The following is a 21,374-nucleotide window of genomic DNA, read 5'->3' as shown; positions in this document are numbered from 1 at the left end:
GATTATCTTTTCCAGGATCTTCCCAGGTATTGAGGTCAGGCTGATAGGTCTGTAATTTCCTGGATCCATTTTTTTTCCTTTTTTGAGGATGGGAACTACATCAGCTCTTTTCCAGTCCTCTGGTAGTTCCCCTGTGTTCCAGGATCTGTGAAAAATATAGTTCAGTGGCTCCGATATCACATCTGCCAGTTCCTTGAGAACTCTGGGGTGTAATCCGTCTGGTCCTGGCGATTTGAACTCATCTATGCTGGACAGGTGCTCACTAACGATTTTCTTGCCTATCTTAACTTGTGTTTCTGTTTTGTTTTTTGTGGCACTATTTTTGATAGGTTGGTCTGTTTTTTCCCTTTGTGTAAAGACAGATGCAAAAAAATGAGTTAAATAGTTCTGCTTTCTCCCTGTTGCTTGTCACCTTCTTGCCACTTCCACCCACTAATGGACCAATCATTTCCTTCACTTTTTTCTTGTTTTTTACATGTTGAAAGAAGCTTTTTTTTTGTTATTTTTGACTTTGGTCGCAAGCCTCAGTTCATTTTGAGCCTTGGCTTTCTTCACTTCATCTTTGCAGGCTCGGGCTATTTGCTGATATTCTGACTTAGTTATGTTCCCCTCTTTCCACTTCTATACTTGTCCTTTTTATCTTTCAATTTGTCAGAGAGTTCTTTATGCAGCCATGTTGGTTTCTTTTGAGAGCTGTTATTTTTCCTCTTTGTTGGTATTGTGCTAGACTGTGCTTTTATTATCTCATTTTTCAAAATTTCCCAAGCTTCTTGAGTTGTTTTCCCCTTGAGGATTCTCATCCATGGAATCCTTCCCAAGCCCTCTCTAAGTTTATTGAAATTAGCTCTCTTGAAGTCCAAGACTCTAGTTTAAGTCCACAAGTCATGAAGGGGGCCATCCAGCCATACTGGCTCAGGAATTCTGGGAGTAGAAGTTCACAAGTCATGAAGGGGGCCGGCCATCCAGCCATATTGGCTCAGGAATTCTGGGAGTTGAAGTCCACAAGTCATGAAGGGGGCCATCCAGCCATACTGGCTCAGGAATTCTGGGAGTCGAAGTCCACAAGTCATAAAGAGGCCATCATTCCACACCCGTCCTCAGAGGTCCACATCATTGGTAGGAACTGAAGCCTCCACATCACAGAGTAACCAAACCCATCAGAATACAGTCAGCCAGCTGAGATTTTTATTGGGTGGAATTTAATACCACTGAGTTATTTACAATCCAGAGAGGAGCTTTTCCGTGTCTAAAGCCGTTTTCTCCGGGGACAAGAAAGGTGGGCTTCACTTCGGTCAGGCAGGAAAGGGTCAGGGGCTCCCACTGAATCTTGGCGGCAGGCCACCCCTGAATCCGGGGAAGGGGCTGCTTTTTCCAGTCATCTGCAAGGAAAAGCGGACACAGGGAAAAATGAGGACGCCATCTCTGTTTACAGGCAGGTCCTCCACTTACGACCACAGTTGAGCCTGGAATTTAGGTTGCTAAATGAGAAATTTACTGCCCTCACATCGCGAGGAGGGGGGGGAGGGATTTTCCAGGAGGGAAGGGATGCATTGCAGAGGAATAAGAGGCAATGTAGACCGGATCGTATGTGTGAGAGAAAGAGGGTGAAGGCAGGCCCTCCCTAACAGTTCCCAGAGAATATTGTAGATTCAGATCGTACTTCATTTTGGCAAGATTCCGTCTAGAGGTGTGGAACAATACAGGTAATCCTGGACTCACAACCACAATACACCCTCCCAATTTCTGTGGCTAAGCGAGACAATGATGAAGGGAGTTTCCCCTCTTCCCCCCCTGCCTTTCTTGCCATAATTTGTTAAGTGAATCGCCGCAATTGTTAAGATAGTCACACGGTTGTTAAAGGAACCTGCCTTCCCCGATTGACTTTGCTTGTCGGAAGGTCGCAAAAGGAGATCACGTGATCCCGGGGACACTGCAACCGTCATAAATACGAGCCAGTTGCCGAGCCTCTGAATTTTGATCACGTGCAGCAACGGTCGTTAAGTGTGAAAAACAGTCCTACGTCACTTTTTTCAGGGCCACGGTCACTAAATGAACCGTTGTCAGGAAAGGACTAGCTGTATCGGCAAGATTAAAGCCAACGGTTAGGATTTGTCGCCACGGCCCATCCCCCACACACGAGTCCCCTCAAACATGGCCCTTTGATGACTTGTGGACTTCAACTCCCAGAATTCCTCAGCCAGCCATGTTGGCTGAGGAATTCTGGGAGTTGAAGTCCACAAGTCATCAAAGGGCCAAGTTGGAAGACCCCTGTATTAAATCTAACAAAATGGAGGCTGGCTGAGGAATTCTGGGAGTTGAAGTCCACAAGTCATAAAAGGGCCAAGTTTGAAGACCCCTGCCTTAAATCTAACAAACAAAATGGAGGCTGGCTGAGGAATTCTGGGAGTTGAAGTCCACAAGTCATAAAAGGGCCCAGTTTGAAGACCCCTGCTATAACCATTAAGAGGCCACATCTTACCTAATCTGGAATGAAGGTGTAACTGGGGATACAACCTTTGCAAACGCCTCTCGGCGTAATTTTTGGAAAAATGGGCTTCGCCTTTGAAATCCTTCTTGTTGGTAAACCTGCTTCAAAGAAGAGATACGTTTCTTGAGAACCAGGCAATCTTTTTTTGCACCATCAGCAATCACACTTTGGGCCACCGAGCTGCGTCATGCGGCTAACCAAAGATTTGCTAAAAAGGTTTTTTTAAAAAAATAAAAATAAAAAAATAAAATTAAAATAAATCCCCCTATCTCAAATTTCTGCCCAGAAAAAAGCACTTGTGGAGATGAAGCAGCTCCTTCTTAAGAATAATTATGGGAATGTATTGAAAAGAGAAGAAAAAAAATTAAGAATTATTTCCCAGAGTAAATGTCTGCTATGGAGATTCTCAGCCATCCAGGTCATCGTTGTCCCAAAGACGTGTTTTTTTTTTCAAAAGTCACCTGGACTTTGTTTTTCCTTGAAGATGTTTCACTTCTCATCCAAGAAGCTTCTTCAGTTCTGACCGAATGGTGGAAGATGGAAGGATTTATAATCCTTGCAGTCATCTGGTCGTTTAGTATTCTTCCTGAGAATTGTTGAAGCCACTTGGAGGTTTATCTATGCGCTCAGGGTCACCCGGATAGTGCAAATGGGTGTAGAGCCTTCTGTGATGACCCAGGGCACAGGACAGAGGCAATGCAGTCAGCTGGCAATTCAAACCGCCCTTTAATTGCTCTAAATTTTCCCCAAATGCTCCCACGTTTCTGGCCAGCCTCCAAACAAAGGAAGACATACACACACCTTCAGCCGCCTCTGGCTGCAAGCAGTTTCACATACAGTCTGATTAGGAGAGGAATTTACTCAAGGCCACGGAGATATGAAAGAATGACACATACATAGCTTTTTTTCTCATAGAACGCCCAGAACGGAGTTCCGGCACCTTTTTTGGGATGGAACCTTGTAGAGTAGGCAAGGCGGGTTGTATGACGTGTGTGAGTTCCGGCACCTTTTTTTTTTTTTTTTAGGAAAAAAGCACCGGACACATACATCATAAACCTAATGAGTCTGTGTGAATACAGTTTCTGCCTGAGCAGTTTCAAAAGGGAAGCCAAAATACAGTCCGAGATCTTTGAGCATCCAAGCAACGTTGTCAGCCAGTCCAATGGTCCGAGTTTCCGGGTTTCCAAGCAGAAGTCACAGAACAAGAGATCAGCAACAACACACACACAAAACTCCAAGGAATCAGCGTTTGTTCCCGACAAATGCCTCTCCCCACAGCATCTTCTTAAATCTCACTCTCCAGGTGTGCCTTGTGGAGAAGGGCGGGACGCTCTCCACCCGAGTCGCTGAGCCTGCCTGCGTTGTTCCCTCCTTCTCTCCACTCTCCGTTCTCTAGGATCAGGTGGGGGTGACCCTTGCTCATTGCCTGAACTCTGCCTCTTCTGTTCCTCCTGTCCCAATCCTGAAGGGTCCTGGCTTGCCTCGGCCTGCTCTTCCCCACCTTCCTCTGAAGCCCCAGACCCCTCTCCCGCGGCCTCCGTAGGGTCCCGTTCCAGCTCATTTTACTTTGATGGAGGGACGACGACTTCTTGGAACTGCTGACAGGACTGTATTGTTGTATCCCACCCCCCTCTGTTGAGGGAGGGCTGTTCAGTCTTAATGTAGATGACCTCTTTGACCCCCCCCCCTTCAAATCATGGGTCCTCTCTGCCCAGAATGTGGACTTTGCCGTCTTCAAAAGAGAGCACGGATAAACTTCCAAGCGGGCTCAGTAACTCTCAGGAAGAGTACTAACGACCGGATGACTTTGCTTGTCCAGAGGTAGCAAAAAGGGGATACCGTGCCCCCCGGGGACGCTACCACCATCATAAATATGAGTCAGTCGCCAAGCCTCTGGATTTTGATCCCGTGACCCCCGGGGAGGCTTACAACGGGTCGTTAAGTGTGAAACTAGGATCCTAAGTCCTTCTTTTTCGGGCCCGTTGCAACTTCAAAGAGTTGGCCGAAATGGCATAGGGTTTCCTGCCTGAGCAGGGGGTTGGACTAGATGCCCTCCAAGGTCCCTTCCAACTTTATTATTGTTGTTGTTGTTGTTATTGTTACTAAGAGAAACTTGAAGGGCTCAGCTCGGAAGAATCACCCGTGGTCGCTCTTGATTTGGGGCCCCACATTTCTAAAGCTGCTTTAGCAGGGAAGAAAAACCATGAGGCACAGCCTGTCAGAGTCGGTACCTGAGCTGGTCAGGAATTTTCAGCTTTTTGATTTCCATCCCAGGGCCTTCCTTGGATGAGCCCCCCACCGGGGGCAAGCCACGAGGTGTTTGATCCCGGAAGCTCTGCAGGAAAGGCTGGGTGGGAAAAGAAGACCGTCAGTGCCCTCGTGAAGTTGGGGAGGGTCCCTTGGATACAGCCAGTCCTCAACTTACGACCGTTACTGAGCCCGGAATTACGGTCATTAAGTTGGGCTGGTCATTAAGCGAGTCAGCTGTGGCGGTGCCCAGTTTTACCACCTTTTCAGTGGCGGTCGTTAATCGAATCCATTGTCCACAATGGGCTATATTTTTCCGGACACTGGGATCAAATGCCAGGTTGGGGGGTGGGGGGGTGGAGTTCATACATTGTGGTCACATGACCACAGGATGCAGCCAATAGCAATACATGCAGAGTAGTTGCCGGGTACACACGATGGGATCATGTGACCAGGCGGGTGGGTGTTGCAACTTGAAATGGGAGTCTTTAAGTAGCTCCGGGAGGATCTGTCGTTAAGTTTGAACGGTCACGAAGCGACCAGTCGTAAGTCGAGGGCTGCCTGTATCTTTCCTGGCTGTGCAATATTCGCAAACACACTCGCCCCGAATCATCCCTAGTCCTTCTCTTACACTTCTGTATAGCATGCTAGGGAAAGCCCCAAACTTGTTTTTGTTCATCCAGTTTTAGGATTAAAACAGGGGGTTGGGCTAGATGACCTCTGAGGTCCCTTCCAGTTCTGCTGTTGTGTTATTCTGATTAAGTAAAGTAAAGTAAAGGATACAGCTACTCTCTGGATTCCCTCCTATTAAATGTGAGACGACATTTTTCTTTCTTTCTTTCTTTCCTTCCTTCCTTCCTTTTTTCTTTTTCTATTTTCCTTTCTTCTTTTCCTTCCTTCCTTCCTACCTACCCACTTACCTATCTTCCCCTTCCTTCCTTTCTTCCTTCCTTCCTTTTCTTCCTTCCTTTTCTTCATTCATACATACCTTCCTTCCCCTTCATTTTCTTTCATTCCTTCCTTCCTATCTACCCATCTACTTACCTATCTTCCCCTTCCTTTTCCTTCCTTCCTTTCTTCATTCCTTCCTTTTCTTCCTTCCTTCCTACCCACCTACTTACCTATCTTCCCCTTCCTTCCTTCCTTCCTTCCTTCCTTCCTTTCTTCATTCCTTCATACCTTCCTTCCCCTTCCTTTTCTTCCTTCCTTTCCCTTTTCCTTCCTCCCTCCCTCCTTTCCCATCTTTCCTTCCTTCTTCCTTTTTTCTTTTTTTATTTTCCTCTCTTCCTCTCCTTCCTTCCTACTTACCTATCTTCCCCTTCCTTCCTTCCTTTCTTCATTCCTTCATACATATCTTCCTTCCCCTTCCTTTTCTTCCTTCCTTCCTTCCTTCCTTCCTTCCTTCCTTCCTTCCTTCCTTTCCCTTTTCCTTCCTCCCTCCCTCCTTTCCCTCCCTTCCTTCCTTCCTTCCTTCCTTCCTTCCTTCCTTCCTTCCTTCCTTTTTTCTTTCTTTTACTATTTCCTCTCTTCCTCTCCTTCCTTCCTACCTACCTACCCACCTACTTACCTATCTTCTCCTTCCTTCCTTCCTTCCCTCCCTCCCTGCCTCATTTCATTCCTTCATTTCATTCATTCGCCCGTTCTTTTCCCCGTTGGGCGAAAGGGATGAGCCCCCTTACCCTCCTCAACCAGTCTTTGGGGAAGTATTGGAAAGGGGTGGCCAGGTGCGTGCCGGAGACCAGCAGAGGAAACGGGCTGTTGGTGACGATCAGCGCCGTCTTGTCCTGGTTGAATTCCGAAGACCGGAGCATGATGGCCGTCTCCCTCCGGTGCTGCTCCAAGCGGTCTTGAAAATCCGCATCGGTCAGAGGGATGAAATATTGGGTCTGGCCAGGGACAGGAAAAGTCCAGTTGTACGCAAAGTGGGGTGACACGAAAAAGCTTGAACCTTCACCCCCCTCCTTTCCTGAAAACTCAACGTGGGCCTGGTGATGGTGGTTTATATTCTCCCCCCACCACCCCCAAATTTCCATTTCTCTCCTGCTCTGATTCTACCCCATTCCTCTTTTTTTAAAAAATGTCTTATTATTATTACTTTAAGAAAATTCCATTTCTACATTGAACAGTGTGTGGTCTAGGTATACACACGCATTAAAATATAACCATCCTCACGTTCATAATAATCTTATCGAAACGCAATCGTAGACTAGGACATAGCACTCCAAATGTTAAAAATAGAATTGCCCGCATTGATATTAGTTACATAACAATCAAAGGATTCACTAACCCATTCAGAAACTTCCTGACAGAACAATTAACCAGTGGAACGACCTGCCTCCAGAAGTTGTGGGTGCTCCAACACTGGAAGTTTTGAAGAAGAGACTGGACAGCCATTTTTCTGAGGTTTCCTGCCTGAGCAGGGGGTTGGACTAGATAACCTTTAAGATCCCTTCCAACATCATCAACATCATCATCATTATGATTATGATTAAATCCTGCTCACATAATCCACATATTCTCATATTTCCAACTGTCTGACCTCTGTTTTTATCGGCTAACCATTGATAAAATAATGTCCCAGGTCATATAATATTCTGTTTCTTCTTTTTCCTTTCATTTTTAATGTTAACCTATCCATTTCTGTGCATCCCAGTATTTTTTTTTAATTATATTCTCCTCTGTAGGAGTTTCTTCATTTTTCCAAAATTGTGCACATACTAACCTAGCTACCCCATTCCTTAATCTGGTCCTGAAACCTCAGTTATCCCGTTTCCGTCATGTGGCGAGACGCCTGGACATCTTGTCCCCTTCTGAGTGATCTCTAGGGATCCTCTCTTGTTCCTCCAGCTCCGAAGACTGCATTAAACCGCTTAACCAATCAGCTCGCTTGGCCTTGGCACAGCCATTGGGAGGTGCCACCTTGGTGCACCTCACAAGGCACCTCACACCACTGAAGAAGCTTCTTAGATGAGAAGGCAAATGTTTTCAAGGAAAAAAACAACTGAGGATGTCCAGTTGCCTTTTCGAAAAAACACCTTTGGGTACCTCCACACACTAACTTTGTACAAATACAGGAGCTGGAGAGGAATTTTGAGGAACGTCAACTTTCTGTGAAGGAGGGTCGAGTTGGGACAGACATTATCTAACCAGGGTTTCTCAGCCTTGGCAACCTGAAGATGGGTGGACTTCAACTCCCAGAATACCCCAGCTATCTCAAGAACTTGAAGATGGGTGGACTTCAACTCCCAGAATTCCCCAGTTGTCTCAAGAACTTGAAGACCAGTGGACTTCAACTCCCAGAATTCACCAGCTGTCTCAAGAACCTGAAGATGGGTGGACTTCAACTCCCAGAATTCCCCAGCCGTCTCAAGGACCTGAAGATGGATGGACTTCAACTCCCAGAATTCCCCAGCTGTCTCAAGAACCTGAAGATGGGTGGACTTCAACTCCCAGAATTCACCAGCTGTCTCAAGAACTTGAAGACTAGTGGACTTCAACTCCCAGAATTCACCAGCTGTCTCAACGATTTGAAGGCCGGTGGACTTCAGCTCCCAGAATTCTCCAGCTTTCTCAAGAATGTGAAGATGGGTGGACTTCAACTCCCAGAATTCCCCAGCTCAAATTCCATGAACTCAAACTCCAACCCCTTCACAGCCATCTCAGCAACTTTAAGACCGGTGGACTTCATCTCCCAGAATTCCCCAGCCAGCACAGCTGTGCTGGCTGGGGAATTCTGGGAGTCGAAGCCACCGGTCTGAAAGTTTCCGGTATCGACAAAGATTGATTTAACCAAATTTAGTTTTTGGGAAAGGAAATCTTCTGACAGGGTTGAACTTCAGCTCTTGGGAATGACCAACGCTTTATGAGAATAACTAATTGCTGGATTTGTACCGTGCAATGCGTCTAATAAATTAAAACTTTTCCTTCTTTCAGTTAAAAAAAACAACAACATTATTATTTACCAGATTCGGATGGGGAGAGAAATGCAGCTCGTGCATCAAGAAGAAACTGCTCATCGTGCGCAAAATCAACCTGGAAATAAAATAAATCTTGTCAATATTTTTTTCCCCCAGCTTGGACAAGGTTTCAAATCCTGACATGCCGCATTCTTTTCTCAGAGGACGGGAAAATCTATTTTTCTTTTAGTGAGCAGAAAGGTGGAAATATTTTGGCACCTGGGTGAAGTTTGGGAAACTCCCAGAAACAATTTCAAATTTAAAAAAATCCAGCGCTCAGAAAAATACAGGCAGTCCTCAATTTTAGGACTGCAACGGAGCCCAAAGTTTACGTTGCTAAGGGGGAAAATTTGTTGACGTTTCTTGCATCGGTTGTTAAGTGAGTCCCTGCAGTTGTTAAACTAATAACACGGTTGTTAAGCGAATCTGGGCTTCCCCAATTGACTTTGCTCTTCAGAAGAGTCACAAAAGGGGGAATCAGGTGACTCTGGGATACTGCGACCGTCATAAATATGAGTCAGGCATCCAGATGTGAGTCACGTGACTATGGGGATGCTGCAACGGTCGTAAGGGTGAAAAACGGTCACAGGTCCCTTTTTTTTCAGTGCTGTTTGTCCGAAATGCCACAGGGTTTCCTGTTTGAGCAGTGGGTTGGGCTAGAAGACCTCCAAAGGTCCCTTACGACTCTGTTCCTGTAATTGCCATTTGTGGAACATGATCTTGAAGCCATACTGTCTGCCGTTCAGTTCTCATGTGTCATTCATGCCTTTCATTCTTTTGACCCCTTGCTTTCCTGTGTCATTAATGACATATCACCTCTTCTGGATGTATGTGGGCGCTCCGTCACTGGAGATTTTTAAGAAGAGGCTGGACAGTCACCTGTCTGAGATGGTGTAGGTTCTCCTGCTTGAGCAGAGGGTTGGACTAGAAGACCTCCAGGGTCCCTTCCAGTTCTATTCTATTCTATTCTATTCTATTCTATTCTATTCTATTCTATTCTATTCTATTCTATTCTACTCCATTCCATTCCATTCCATTCTATTCTATATTCCTATCTATTCTATTCTATTCTATTCTATTCTATTCTACTCTACTCTACTCTATTCTAATTCTATTCTATTCCATTCCATTCTATATTCTATTCTATTCCATTCCATTCCATTACATTCTATATTCCTATTCTATTCTATTCTATTCTATTCTATTCTATTCTATTCTATTCTATTCTATTAATTTTCCTTTTATTCTATTCCATATTTTCTATTATTCTATTCTATTCTATTCTAATTTTCCTTTTATTCTATTCTATTCTATTCCATATTTTCTATTCTATTCTATTCTATTCTATTCTATTCTATTCTAATTCTATTCTACTCCATTCCATTCTATATTTTCTATTCTATTCTATTCTGTTCTGTACTATTTCCATTCTATTCTATTCTATTCTGTTCTGTTCTGTTCTGTTCCATTCCATTCTATCCTATATTCCTATTCTATTCTATTCTATTCTATTCTATTCTATTCTATTCTATTCTATTCTATTCTATTCTATTCTATTCTATTCTATTCTATTAATTTTCCTTTTATTCTATTCTATTCCATATTTTCTATTATTCTATTCTATTCTATTCTGATTAATTTTCCTATTCTATTCTATTCTATATTCATCATTTGTTTCCGTACCCTATAAAAACACTCCATCTCCTAAATAAATGCTTTTTGCTCAGCCTAAATTACTTGGTAATTGAGACATTCAGCTGGGCCAGGAAGCCCCTTGGCAAAGGTTAAGTCAGTCTGTCTCTCTCTCTCTCTCTCTCTCTCTCTCTCTCTCTCTCTCTCTCTCTCTCTCTCTCTCTCTCTCTCTCTCTCTCTCTCCTCTGTCTCTCATTCAACTTTCTTATCAGCTCTGGGCCAAACTCGGCGTGTTAAACCTTAACCTCAAAACTGAAATGAGCTCACTAACCGAGCTTAGCAAAAGCTGTGCAAACTCAGCCCACGAGGCTGCAGATCAAACAGAAACACCAGTCCCAGGGGCAAAGTTCACCTGGACTGCTAAAGAATTTAGACTCTCAAGCTGGCTGAAGGAGCAGAGAACTTCAGCAGAACGAGTCCTACAGAACTTGGCAAGATTTGGAGAACTAAGGGGGAATCCACCGGCATCTCTCACCTCAATCCAAGGTCCTTCCTTTGTCGACATGAGGTGTGACACCCTCCCACACACACACACACACACACACACAACTTCTGTCTATTTTGGGGAGGGGGTTTCCGAGTCCGCCATCTGAATTTAGTTGGAGGAGCGACAGTTGGGACTGTTACAGGAAGAGTTGCGAAGTTCCACGTATGGAACAGCTCCCTTCCGCTCTGTGACACAGATTCATAGAACACAGATGCCTTGTAGGGAGGACCACAAGGATCACCAATTCAAACATCCATGAGAGGCAGCTTATTACGAGAGGAATAATAAGAGTTGAAAGGGACCTTAAAGATCTTCTAGTCCAACCCTCTGCTCAGGCAAGAAGCCCTATACCATTCCAGACAAAGGGTTGTCCAGTCTCTTCTTGAAAACTTCCAGTGTTGGAGCACCCACAACTTCTGGAGGCCAGTAGTTCCACTGGTTAATTGTTCTCACTGTCAGGGCCAAACACGAAGAACGGTTGCTGGAATTGGATATGGCTAGTCTAATGAAAAGACGGACGAGGGGGGACAGGATAGCAGTCTTCCATTATCTCAGGGGCTGCCCCAAAGAAGAGGGAGTCAAGCTGTTCTCCAAAGGGCCTGAAGGCAGGACAAGAAGTAATGGATGGAAACTCACCAAGGAGAGAAGCAACCTGGAACTAAGGAGAAATTTCCTGACAGTTAGAACAATTAACCAGTGGAACTACCTGCCTCCAGAAGCGGTGGATGCTCCAACACTGGAAGTTTTTAAGAAGAGACTGGACAGCCATTTGTCTGAAATGGTGTAGGCTTTCCTGCCTGAGCAGGGGGTTGGACTAGATGACCTCCAAGGTCCCTTCCAACTTTATTATTCTTATTATTATAAATGTGAGTCAGTTGCCAAGCATCTGAATTTTGAGCACGTGACCAACTGGTCGTACGTATGAAAATAGTCATAAGACAGCTTTTTCAAGGCCGTTGTAACTTTTAACAGTTCCTAAGCGAACGATTGTAAGTTTGCTTTTAACTAGGATCAAGAATGCGTAAAAATTGCTTCTCTGTTATCAATTGGCATGCAAAAGATTCAGATATGAACAATAACCATTCTGATTTTTTTAAAAAAAAAATTATTTGCAAGCAGAATCCTTTGACAGATGGAGTTTTTTAAAAAAAAGGGAAATCATGAGAGAAACTCAAGTTGATAAAACGGAGTTGTAGATCTGCTGAGGTTTTCTTTTTAGCTTCGACCCGGATGCAGAATGTCAATTGTCAGCTGATTGGCGTATGGACAAAATTCAGATAAGAATTCCCATTTGGCCTTAGTAATAGTAATAGTAGTAAAGTTGGAAGGGACCTTGGAGGTCATCTAGTCCAACCCCCTACTCGGGCAGGAAACCCTACACCATTTCGGACAAATGGCTGTCCAGTCTCTTCTTAAAAACTTCCAGTGTTGGAGCATTTACTGCTTCTGGAGGCAAGCTGTTCCACTGATTAATTGTTCTCACTGTCAGGAAGTTTCTCCTTAGTTCTAGGTTGCTTCTCTCCTTGATGAGTTTCCACCCGTTGCTTCTTGTCCTGCCTTCAGGTGCTTGGAAAATAGCTTAATTCCCTCTTCTTTATGGCAGCCCCTGAGATATTGGAATACTGCTATCATGTCCCCCCTTGTCCTTCTCTTCGTTAAACTAGACATACCCAATTCTATCAACCGTTCCTTATATGTTTTAGCCTCCAGTCCCCTAATCATCTTTGTTGCTCTTCTCTGTACTCTTTCTAGAGTATCAACATCTTTTTTACATCGTGGTGACCAAAACTGGATGCAGTATTCCAAGTGTGGCCTTACCAAGGCATTGAAGAGTGGTATTAATACTTCACGTGATCTTGATTCTATCCCTATGTTAATGCAGCCTAGCACTGTGTTGGCCTTTTTGGCAGCTGCAGCACACTGCTGGCTCATATTTAAGTGATTGTCTACTAGGACTCCGAGGTCCCTCTCACAGTTACTACTATTGAGCATGGTGCCACCTATGCTGTACTTGTGCATTTGTTTTTCTTGCCTAAATGTAGAACCTTGCTTTTTTCACCATTGAATTTCATTTTGTTAGTTAGTGCCCAGTGTTCAAGTCTGTCCAGATCCTTCTGTATCTGAAGCCTGTCTTCTGGAGTGTTGGCTATTCCTGCCAGTTTGGTGTCATCTGCAAATTTGATGAGTTCCCCATCTATCCCTTCATCCAAATCGTTGATGAAGATGTTGAAGAGTACTGGGCCCAGAACAGAGCCTGGGGCACCCCACTACACACTTCCCTCCATATAGATGCAGTTCCATTGAGGACCACTCGCTGAGTACGGCCGGTCAGCCAGCTACGGATCCATCTGGTGGTGGTTCTGTCTACCCCACATTTTTCTATCTTGTCAAGTAGTAGGTTGTGATCTCCTTTATCAAATGCCTTACTGAAGTCCAAGTAAATTATGTCCACAGCATTCCTCTGATCCACTAATTTTGTCACTTGGTCAAAGAATGCAATAAGATTGTCTGGCATGATCTATTTTTGACAAACCCATGTTGGCTTTTAGTAATGACTTTGTTTGCCTCTAGGTGTTCGTTGATTCGTTGTTTGATTATCTTTTCCAGGATCTTCCCAGGTATTGAGGTCCGGCTGATAGGTCTGTAACTTCCTGGATCCATTTTTTTTTCCTTTTTTGAGGATGGGAACTACATCAGCTCTTTTCCAGTCCTCTGGTAGTTCCCCTGTGTTCCAGGATCTTTGAAAAATATAGTTCAGTGGCTCCGATATCACATCTGCCAGTTCCTTGAGAACTCTGGGGTGTAATCCGTCTGGTCCTTGAATTACTTTGGAAAGGAACTTTGAAAATCCCTGTTCTGACACTGTGTTTGTCCACCCAGAATAAACAGGACAATATTTGTCCTAGCAACCATCTCCACATTATTTGTATTTTGCTGTCTGGAAGAGAAGATTTTGACATCTGCCTGCAAGAATTTTGCACTGGCGAAGCACAGCTGCTCATCGAACTGACTTTCCTAAGAATTTCCCCTGAAATGTTTACGGGACTTTTAGCAAATTATTCTTCATGGTTCTCGTTTCGTTCTCATCCTTCCCAGTTAAAATTTTTAACAGGGGTTCTTTGAAACAAAGATGATTAGGGGACTGGAGGCTAAAACCTATAAGGAACGGTTGCTGGAATTGGGCATGTCTAGTTTAACGGACCCCTTTATGGATTACTGCCTTGTCGTGGCGAAGGGGCTTGCGTAACTCAATGAAGCTATAAGCTATGCCGTGCAGGGCCACCCAAGACGGACAGGTTATAGCAGAGAGTTCTGACAAAATGTGATCCACTGGAGAAGGAAATGGCAAACCACTCCAGTATCTTTGCCATGAAAACCCCATGGACAGTACTAAAAGGAAAAAAGATATGACGCTGGAAGATGAGCCCCTCAGGTCGGAAGGTGTCCAATATGCTACTGGGGAAGAGCAGAGGGCTAGTACTAGTAGCGCCAGAAAGAATGAAGCGACTGGGCCAAAGCCGAAAGGACGCTCAGCTGTGGATATATCTGGTGGTGAAAGGAAAGTCCGATGCTGTAAAGATTTTTTCTCCATAGGAACCTGGAATGTAAGATCCATGAATCAAGGCAAGCTAGACGTAGTCAAAAAAGAGATGACAAGACTGAACATCGACATCTTAGGAATCAGCGAACTAAAATGGACAGGAATGGGTGAATTTAACTCAGATGACCATCAGGTATACTACTGTGGGCAAGAATCCCTCAGAAGAAATGGAGTAGCCTTCATAGTCAATAAAAGAATAGGAAAAGCAATACTGGGATACAATCCCCAAAATGACAGAATGATCTCAATTCGAATCCAAGGCAAACCATTCAATATCACAGTAGTCCAAATCTATGCCCCAACCACTGGTGCTGAAGAGGATGAAATTGACCGGTTCTATGAAGCCCTACAGCACCTTATAGAATTAACACCAAAAAATGATGTCCTTATCATCATGGGGGATTGGAATGCTAAGGTAGGAAGCCAAAAGATAACCGGAATAACAGGCAAGTTTGGCCTTGGAGTACAAAATGAAGCAGGGCACAGGCTAATAGAATTTTGTCAAGAGAATACGATGGTCATAACAAACACTCTTTTCCAACAACCCAAGAGACGGCTCTACACATGGACATCACCAGACGGTCAACATAGAAATCAGATTGACTATGTACTCTGCAGCCAAAGATGGAGAAGCTCTATACAGTCAGTAAAAACAAGACCAGGAGCTGACTGTGGCTCAGATCATGAGCTTCTCGTTGCAAAATTTAGGCTTAAATTGAAAAAAGTAGGGAAAAGCACTAGGCCACTCAGGTATGAACTAAATCATATTCCTGATGAATATACAGTAGAGGTGACAAATAGATTTAAGGAACTGGATCTGATAGACAGAATGCCTGAAGAACTATGGATGGAAGTTCGCAACATTGTACAAGAGGTAGCAACTAAAACCATCCCAAAGAAAAAGAAATGCAAGAAAGCAAAATGGCTGTCTCAGGAAGCTTTGCAAATAGCTGAGGAAAGAAGGGAAGCGAAAGGCAAAGGAGAAAGAGAAAGATACACCCAATTGAATGCAGAATTCCAGAGAGTAGCTAGAAGAGATAAGAATGCCTTCTTAAATGAACAGTGCAAAGAAATAGAAGAAAACAACAGAACAGGGAGGACCAGAGATCTCTTCAAGAAAATTGGAGATATGAAGGGAACGTTTCATGCAAAGATGGGCATGATAAAGGACCAAAATGGCAGAGACCTAACAGAGGCAGAAGAGATTAAGAAGAGATGGCAAAACTACACAGAAGAACTATACAAGAATGAGCTTAACATCCCAGATAACCACAATGAGATGGTCATTGACCTCGAACCAGACATCCTAGAATGTGAAGTGAAATGGGCCTTAGAAAATCTGAGCAACAACAAAGCTAGTGGAGGTGACAGTATTCCAGCTGAGCTATTCAAAATCTTAAAAGAAGATGCAGTAAAAGTGCTACACTCAATTTGCCAGCAAATTTGGAAAACTCAACAGTGGCCACAGGATTGGAAAAGGTCAGTTTACATTCCAATTCCAAAGAAAGGCAATGCCAAAGAATGTTCAAACTATCGCACCATTGCACTCATTTCACATGCTAGTAAAGTTATGCTTAAAATCCTACAAGCTAGACTCCAGCAGTATGTGGATCGAGAACTACCAGAAGTACAGGCAGGATTTCGAAGAGGCAGAGGAACTAGAGATCAAATTGCCAACATACGCTGGATCATGGAGAAAGCTAGGGAGTTCCAGAAAAACATCTACTTCTGCTTCATTGACTATGCAAAAGCCTTTGATTGTGTGGATCACAACAAATTGTGGCAAGTTCTTAAAGAGATGGGAGTACCAGACCATCTCATTTGTCTCTTGAGAAACCTATATGCGGGTCAAGAAGCAACAGTGAGAACCGAACACGGAACCACTGATTGGTTCAAAATTGGAAAAGGAGTCCGGCAAGGCTGTATACTGTCGCCCTGCCTATTTAACTTATATGCAGAGCACATCATGAGAAAGGCAGGGCTAGATGAATCAAAAGTTGGAATTAAGATTGCCGGGAGAAATATCAACAACCTAAGATATGCAGATGATACCACTCTAATGGCAGAAAGTGAAGAGGAACTAAAGAGCCTCTTGATGCGGGTGAAGAAGGAGAGTGCAAAAGTTGGCTTGAAACTCAACATTAAGAAAACCAAAATCATGGCATCCGGCCCTCTCAATTCCTGGCAAATAGATGGGGAAGAAATGGAGGTAGTGACAGATTTTATTTTTCTGGGCTCCAAGATCACCTCAGATGGAGACTGCAGCCAAGAAATTAAAAGACGCTTGCTCCTGGGGAGGAAAGCTATGGCAAATCTAGACAGCATTCTAAAAAGCAGAGACATCACCCTGCCAACAAAAGTGCGCATAGTCCAGGCCATGATTTTCCCAGTTGCAATGTATGGCTGTGAAAGTTGGACCATAAGAAAGGCTGAGCGCAAAAGAATTGAGGCCTTTGAACTGTGGTGCTGGAGAAGACTCCTGCGAGTCCCTTGGACTGCAAGGCGTTCAAACCGGTCGGTCCTAGAAGAGATCAACCCCGACTGCTCTTTAGAAGGCCAGATCCTGAAGTTGAAACTCAAGTACTTTGGCCACCTAATGAGAAGGAAGGATTCACTGGAGAAGAGCCTAATGCTGGGAAAGATTGAGGGCAATAGAAGAAGGGGACGACAGAGAATGAGATGGCTGGATGGAGTCTCTGAAGCAGTAGGTGTGAATTTAAATGGACTCCAGAAGATGGTAGAGGACAGGAAGACCTGGAGGAATGTTGTCCATGGGGTCGCGATGGGTCGGACACGACTTCGCAATTAACAACAACAACAACAACAAGTTTAACGGAGAGAAGGACAAGGGGGGACATGAGAGCAGCCTTCCAGTATCTCAGGGGCTGCCCCAAAGAAGAGGGAGTCAAGCTGGAAGTTTTTAAGAAGAGACTGGACAGCCATTTGTCCGAAATGGTGTAGGCTTTCCTGCCTGAGCAGGGGGTTGGACTAGATGACCTCCAAGGTCCCTTCCAACTTTATTATTCTTATTATTATAAATGTGAGTCACTTGCCAAGCATCTGAATTTTGATCACGTGACCAACTGGTCATAAGTATGAAAACAGTTATAAGACACCTTTTTCAAGGCCGTCGTAACTTTAAACAGTTACAGAATGCTCCAACACTGGAGGTTTTTAAGAAGAGACTGGACAGCCATTTGTCCGAAATGGTGTAGGCTTTCCTGCCTGAGCAGGGGGTTGGACTAGATGACCTCCAAGGTCCCTTCCAACTTTACTACTATTACTATTACTAAATATCTGCTTTTTGTATTTTTACTGGTGGAAGATGTTCTGAGTTAGGAAAGCTTTAGGTCAGGGGTCCTGTAGCCCCGGCCCATGGACCGGTACCGGGCCCAGCAACCGGTCCACACAAACAAGCAAAGCCCCATCTGCAACATGCAGGCAGCACACAAAACAACGTACCCTCCGGTCCACGGAAAAAAACCTCTATCCACGGAACCGGTCCCTGGGGCCCAAATGTTTGCTTTAGGTAACAATTTTAGGGAGGAACCCAATTGAGAGGTGCATTGCAGCATCCCCGTGGTCACGTGATCCAAATTCAGAGACTCTAGGCAACTGACTCATACTTACGACGGTCGCAGCGTCCCGGGATCACGTGATCCCCTTGTGTGACTTTCTGACAAGCCAAGTCCATGGGGGAAAAGCCCAATTCACTTGCCAGCTGTGTTAATAAATAATCAAGGGCGGGGATTCACTTAGTAACCGTGTCAAGAAAAGTCGCAAAACAGGGCAAAAATCACTTAACAATTGTCTCGCTTAGCAACGGAGTCCTCGCGGGCTCTCTTGAGCTTGGTGGAGAGTGAAGAGGAGAAAAGGAGGGAGGGAGGGAGGGAGGGAGGGAGGGAGGGAGGGAGGAAGAAAGAAAGAAAGAAAGAAAGAAAGAAAGAAAGAAAGAAAGAAAGAAAGAAAGAAAGAAAGAAAGAAAGAAAGAAAGAAAGAAAGAAAGAAAGAAAGAAAGAAAAGGACTATGGAGTCCTTGGTGCTCTCTGAGCTGGGTGGCTTTCTTGTAGACATCTCATGACCCAACTAGGGAACAGCATCAGTTCTAGAACAGAGTGGGCTCCAGGTTTATATACAATAGTTTGCCTGTTTTCCTGCCTTCCTTGGCAGTTCCTTGATCAGGCTATTTGTTTTCCACTTGACCCTTTCATTGGGTGTTAATCACAATTACTACTACTACTACTATTACTACTAATAATAATAATAGTAATAATATTAGTAATAATAATAATGATAATAGTAGTAATAATAATAATCCCAAAACAATTGGAGCACCACTTGAACATCACTGGCATTGACAAATTCTCTATTAGTCAATTGCAAAAAGCGGCCTTACTAGGAACTGCTTCCATCCTGCGACGATATCTGTAATACCATCAAACATCCACATCTGCCTATCCCAGATCCTGAGTAAGGACTCGATAGGTAGACAAAATGCCAAATCCAGTCTGAACATCTGGCTGACTGTGCGATGATCCATAATAGTAATAATAATAATAATAATAATAATAATAATAATAATAATAATAATAATAATAATAATAATAATAATAATAAGAAGAAGAAGAAGAAGAAGAAGAAGAAGAAGAAGAAGAAGAAGAAGAAGAAGAAGAAGAAGAAGAAGAAGAAGAAGAAGAAGAGCTAAAAAATAAACAAAAAAAGACCAGAAGCCATCCTCTCTAGCCCGCAGCACCCAGATAACCTCTACACCGTTCGTGTGAACAGGGCAAGTTCCCCTTCTGGTTCCCAGGAAGGCGACAGCATTCAGCTGACTCGGAAGGGCAAATCGGGTCGCGCTCCGCCGGCTGGGAACCTTCCCTCGGCTTACGGAGCGGCTGATCGTCGAGGCAGTCCGCGGGAGCGCAAGCCACCCAACCCCGAGCAGACTCTGCACGCGTGATTAGCCCCGCGTGCAAACGGGCGGTCGTCTGAACCCAGCGCCAGGCGACCCTCCCTCGCCCCCTTGGCAATCCCCGCCCAGTGGCCCGGGCGCAGCCTTCCCCAACCTGGCGCCCGCTGCAAAGGCGCGAGCTCAGAGACCCGCCGCCCCTCCGCCAAAGGGGATCCCCTCCCGCGCCTGCCTGCGCGCAATCCCCGCCCAGCCCGCGGGCGCAAAGCGAAAGAGAAAGCGGAGCTCCGCCGCGCCTCCCCGCCTCCGCCGCCGCCGCTGCTCCTGCGTGCACCGCCGGGCCATGTTGCGCTGCGCTCCGCCCGGAGGAGCCGCTGCGCCCCATCCAGACGCCTTTTGCGCAGCCGGCTGTGGGCTGCCCGGCCGCCGGCTGCTCCTGCTGCTCTTGCTGGGGCTGTTCCTGGACGGGGACGCCGCCTCCCCCGCTGCCGCTGCCTCGGACCTCGGCATGGGTAAGTGGCGCTCCGGGGCGTGTGCAGAGGACTGGCGCAGTCTCTCGAACCCCGAACCGGTCCGAGCCACCCGGCGCCGTTTCCCTGCCAGCTGCCGGGCGGAGCGGAGGAGCGGCCGGCCGGTTGGAGCTGATCCAGCTGGGCGTTTTACAACCTCTCGGACGCTTGGACTATGTCCTTACCTGGCGGGTTGGGAGCACAGGTGTGTGATACCTGGAGAGGCCAGGTAGGAACACAAGAGCTCCAGGATCGGTGGTTCTCGACTTACAACCGTTCAGTTACCGGCCCTGGGGGGGGGGGGAAAAGGTGATGTATGCCAGGTCCTCACACTTACAACCATCCCCACAATGTCGTGCGATCCAAAGTCCCATGCTTCCCAGCTGCCGTGTATTCCCAGGCGGTCCCAGCATGCCAGGCTCGTGTGGCAAAAAAGGTCGTAAAATGGGGCGGGCAAAACTCTCCTTAACAAATGTTTCGCTTAGCAAGAGAAATTTGGGAGTCCATCGTGGTCGTAAGTGGAGGACTACTTGAACTAATGGCCTGACTGACATCCTTTTAAAACTAATCTAGATTTAAAACTGTGTCGTGGTTTGGTAAATTAGTAATCCCTATTTGCCTTGATCTGGATTCTGCCTTCTCTTGATGTTCTTCAAGATATCTATATATCTATATCTATACCTAGATAGATAGATAGATAGATAGATAGATAGATAGATAGATAGATAGATAGATAGATAGAATATAGACAGATAGATAGATAGATAGATAGATAGATAGATAGATAGATAGATACTCAGAAAAACACTTTTATTAAGCACTAAAGATTTGTAACTATAAAAACTATAAAAATAAAATACAAATCTATCTATCTATCTATATTATATCTATACTATATCTATATCTAGATAGATAGATAGATAGATAGATAGATAGATAGATAGATAGATAGATAGATAGATAGATAGATTTGTATTTTATTAAGTTTTTATAGTTACAAATCTTTAGTGCTTAATAAACAACGTGTTTTTCTGGGTTCACACATTTAACATTAATAGTAATTCAGCTTCCATTTCTACTCTCTATTCCGCTTTTCTAGCCATTGATAAAAATTACCCCGTTTGAAAATACTCTGTATCTTCCTTTCCTTTCGTTTTCAAGGTGAGCCTATTATCCATTTCCGCATAATCCAATTTTTTTCCTAATTATAATCTTCTTCCGACGGTGTTTCTTCATTTTTCCAATGTTGTGCAAATGTAATATTAAATATATACATTTGTTGTCATAGTTCTCTGTAATTATAGCTAGAAGAAATGCTTCTGGCTTAAAATCGACATGTTTTCTTAACATTTTCTGTACCCACATGTGTATTTTTGACCATTGTTTAAATTATTTTTATTTTTTACACCCAGGTCCTTTTTTTCTAACGTGCTGTTCACACGCCAGATTTCTTTATCCTGTCCAGGTCATATTGTTCTTTTCTTC

General features: G+C 44.5%; 2 protein-coding genes across 9 annotated transcripts in view; one reads left to right on the top strand and one right to left on the bottom strand.

The window, feature by feature from the left end:
- Positions 1-1,045: 1,045 nt before the first annotated feature.
- TSGA13 (testis specific 13) lies at positions 1,046-19,910 on the bottom strand. Of its 6 annotated transcripts, none has more exons than XM_039345783.1 (6): positions 19,883-19,910; positions 8,698-8,767; positions 6,415-6,621; positions 4,720-4,835; positions 2,480-2,589; positions 1,046-1,379 (listed from the first exon to the last, which is right to left on the bottom strand). In XM_039345783.1, exons 1-6 carry the CDS (start codon positions 19,888-19,890, stop codon positions 1,186-1,188), a joined length of 705 nt encoding a protein of 234 aa, XP_039201717.1. In that variant the 5' UTR covers positions 19,891-19,910; the 3' UTR covers positions 1,046-1,185. The 6 variants fall into 6 exon arrangements, with proteins under 6 accessions (XP_039201717.1, XP_039201720.1, XP_039201718.1 ...); XM_039345786.1 differs by lacking the exon at positions 19,883-19,910 and adding an exon at positions 19,538-19,599; XM_039345784.1 differs by lacking the exon at positions 19,883-19,910 and adding an exon at positions 19,234-19,526.
- Positions 19,552-21,374, top strand: part of LOC120309007 (interleukin-15 receptor subunit alpha-like) — a 26,305-nt gene continuing 24,482 nt past the window's right edge. For all 3 annotated transcript variants that reach the window (XR_005556980.1, XR_005556979.1, XM_039345779.1), the window contains exon 1: positions 19,552-19,892. Coding sequence is in view for 1 of the 3 variants with exons in the window: in XM_039345779.1 (XP_039201713.1) it covers positions 19,724-19,892 (169 nt within the window). In the remaining 2 variants the exon portion in view is untranslated. The remainder of the gene's footprint in view (positions 19,893-21,374) is intronic.

Source organism: Crotalus tigris, unplaced genomic scaffold (assembly GCF_016545835.1).
Source record: "Crotalus tigris isolate CLP2741 ecotype Arizona unplaced genomic scaffold, ASM1654583v1 scf7180000017975.10810073628:1450386, whole genome shotgun sequence".
Taxonomy (NCBI): Eukaryota; Metazoa; Chordata; class Lepidosauria; order Squamata; family Viperidae; genus Crotalus; species Crotalus tigris.
This window is presented reverse-complemented; position numbering and strand designations above follow the sequence as displayed.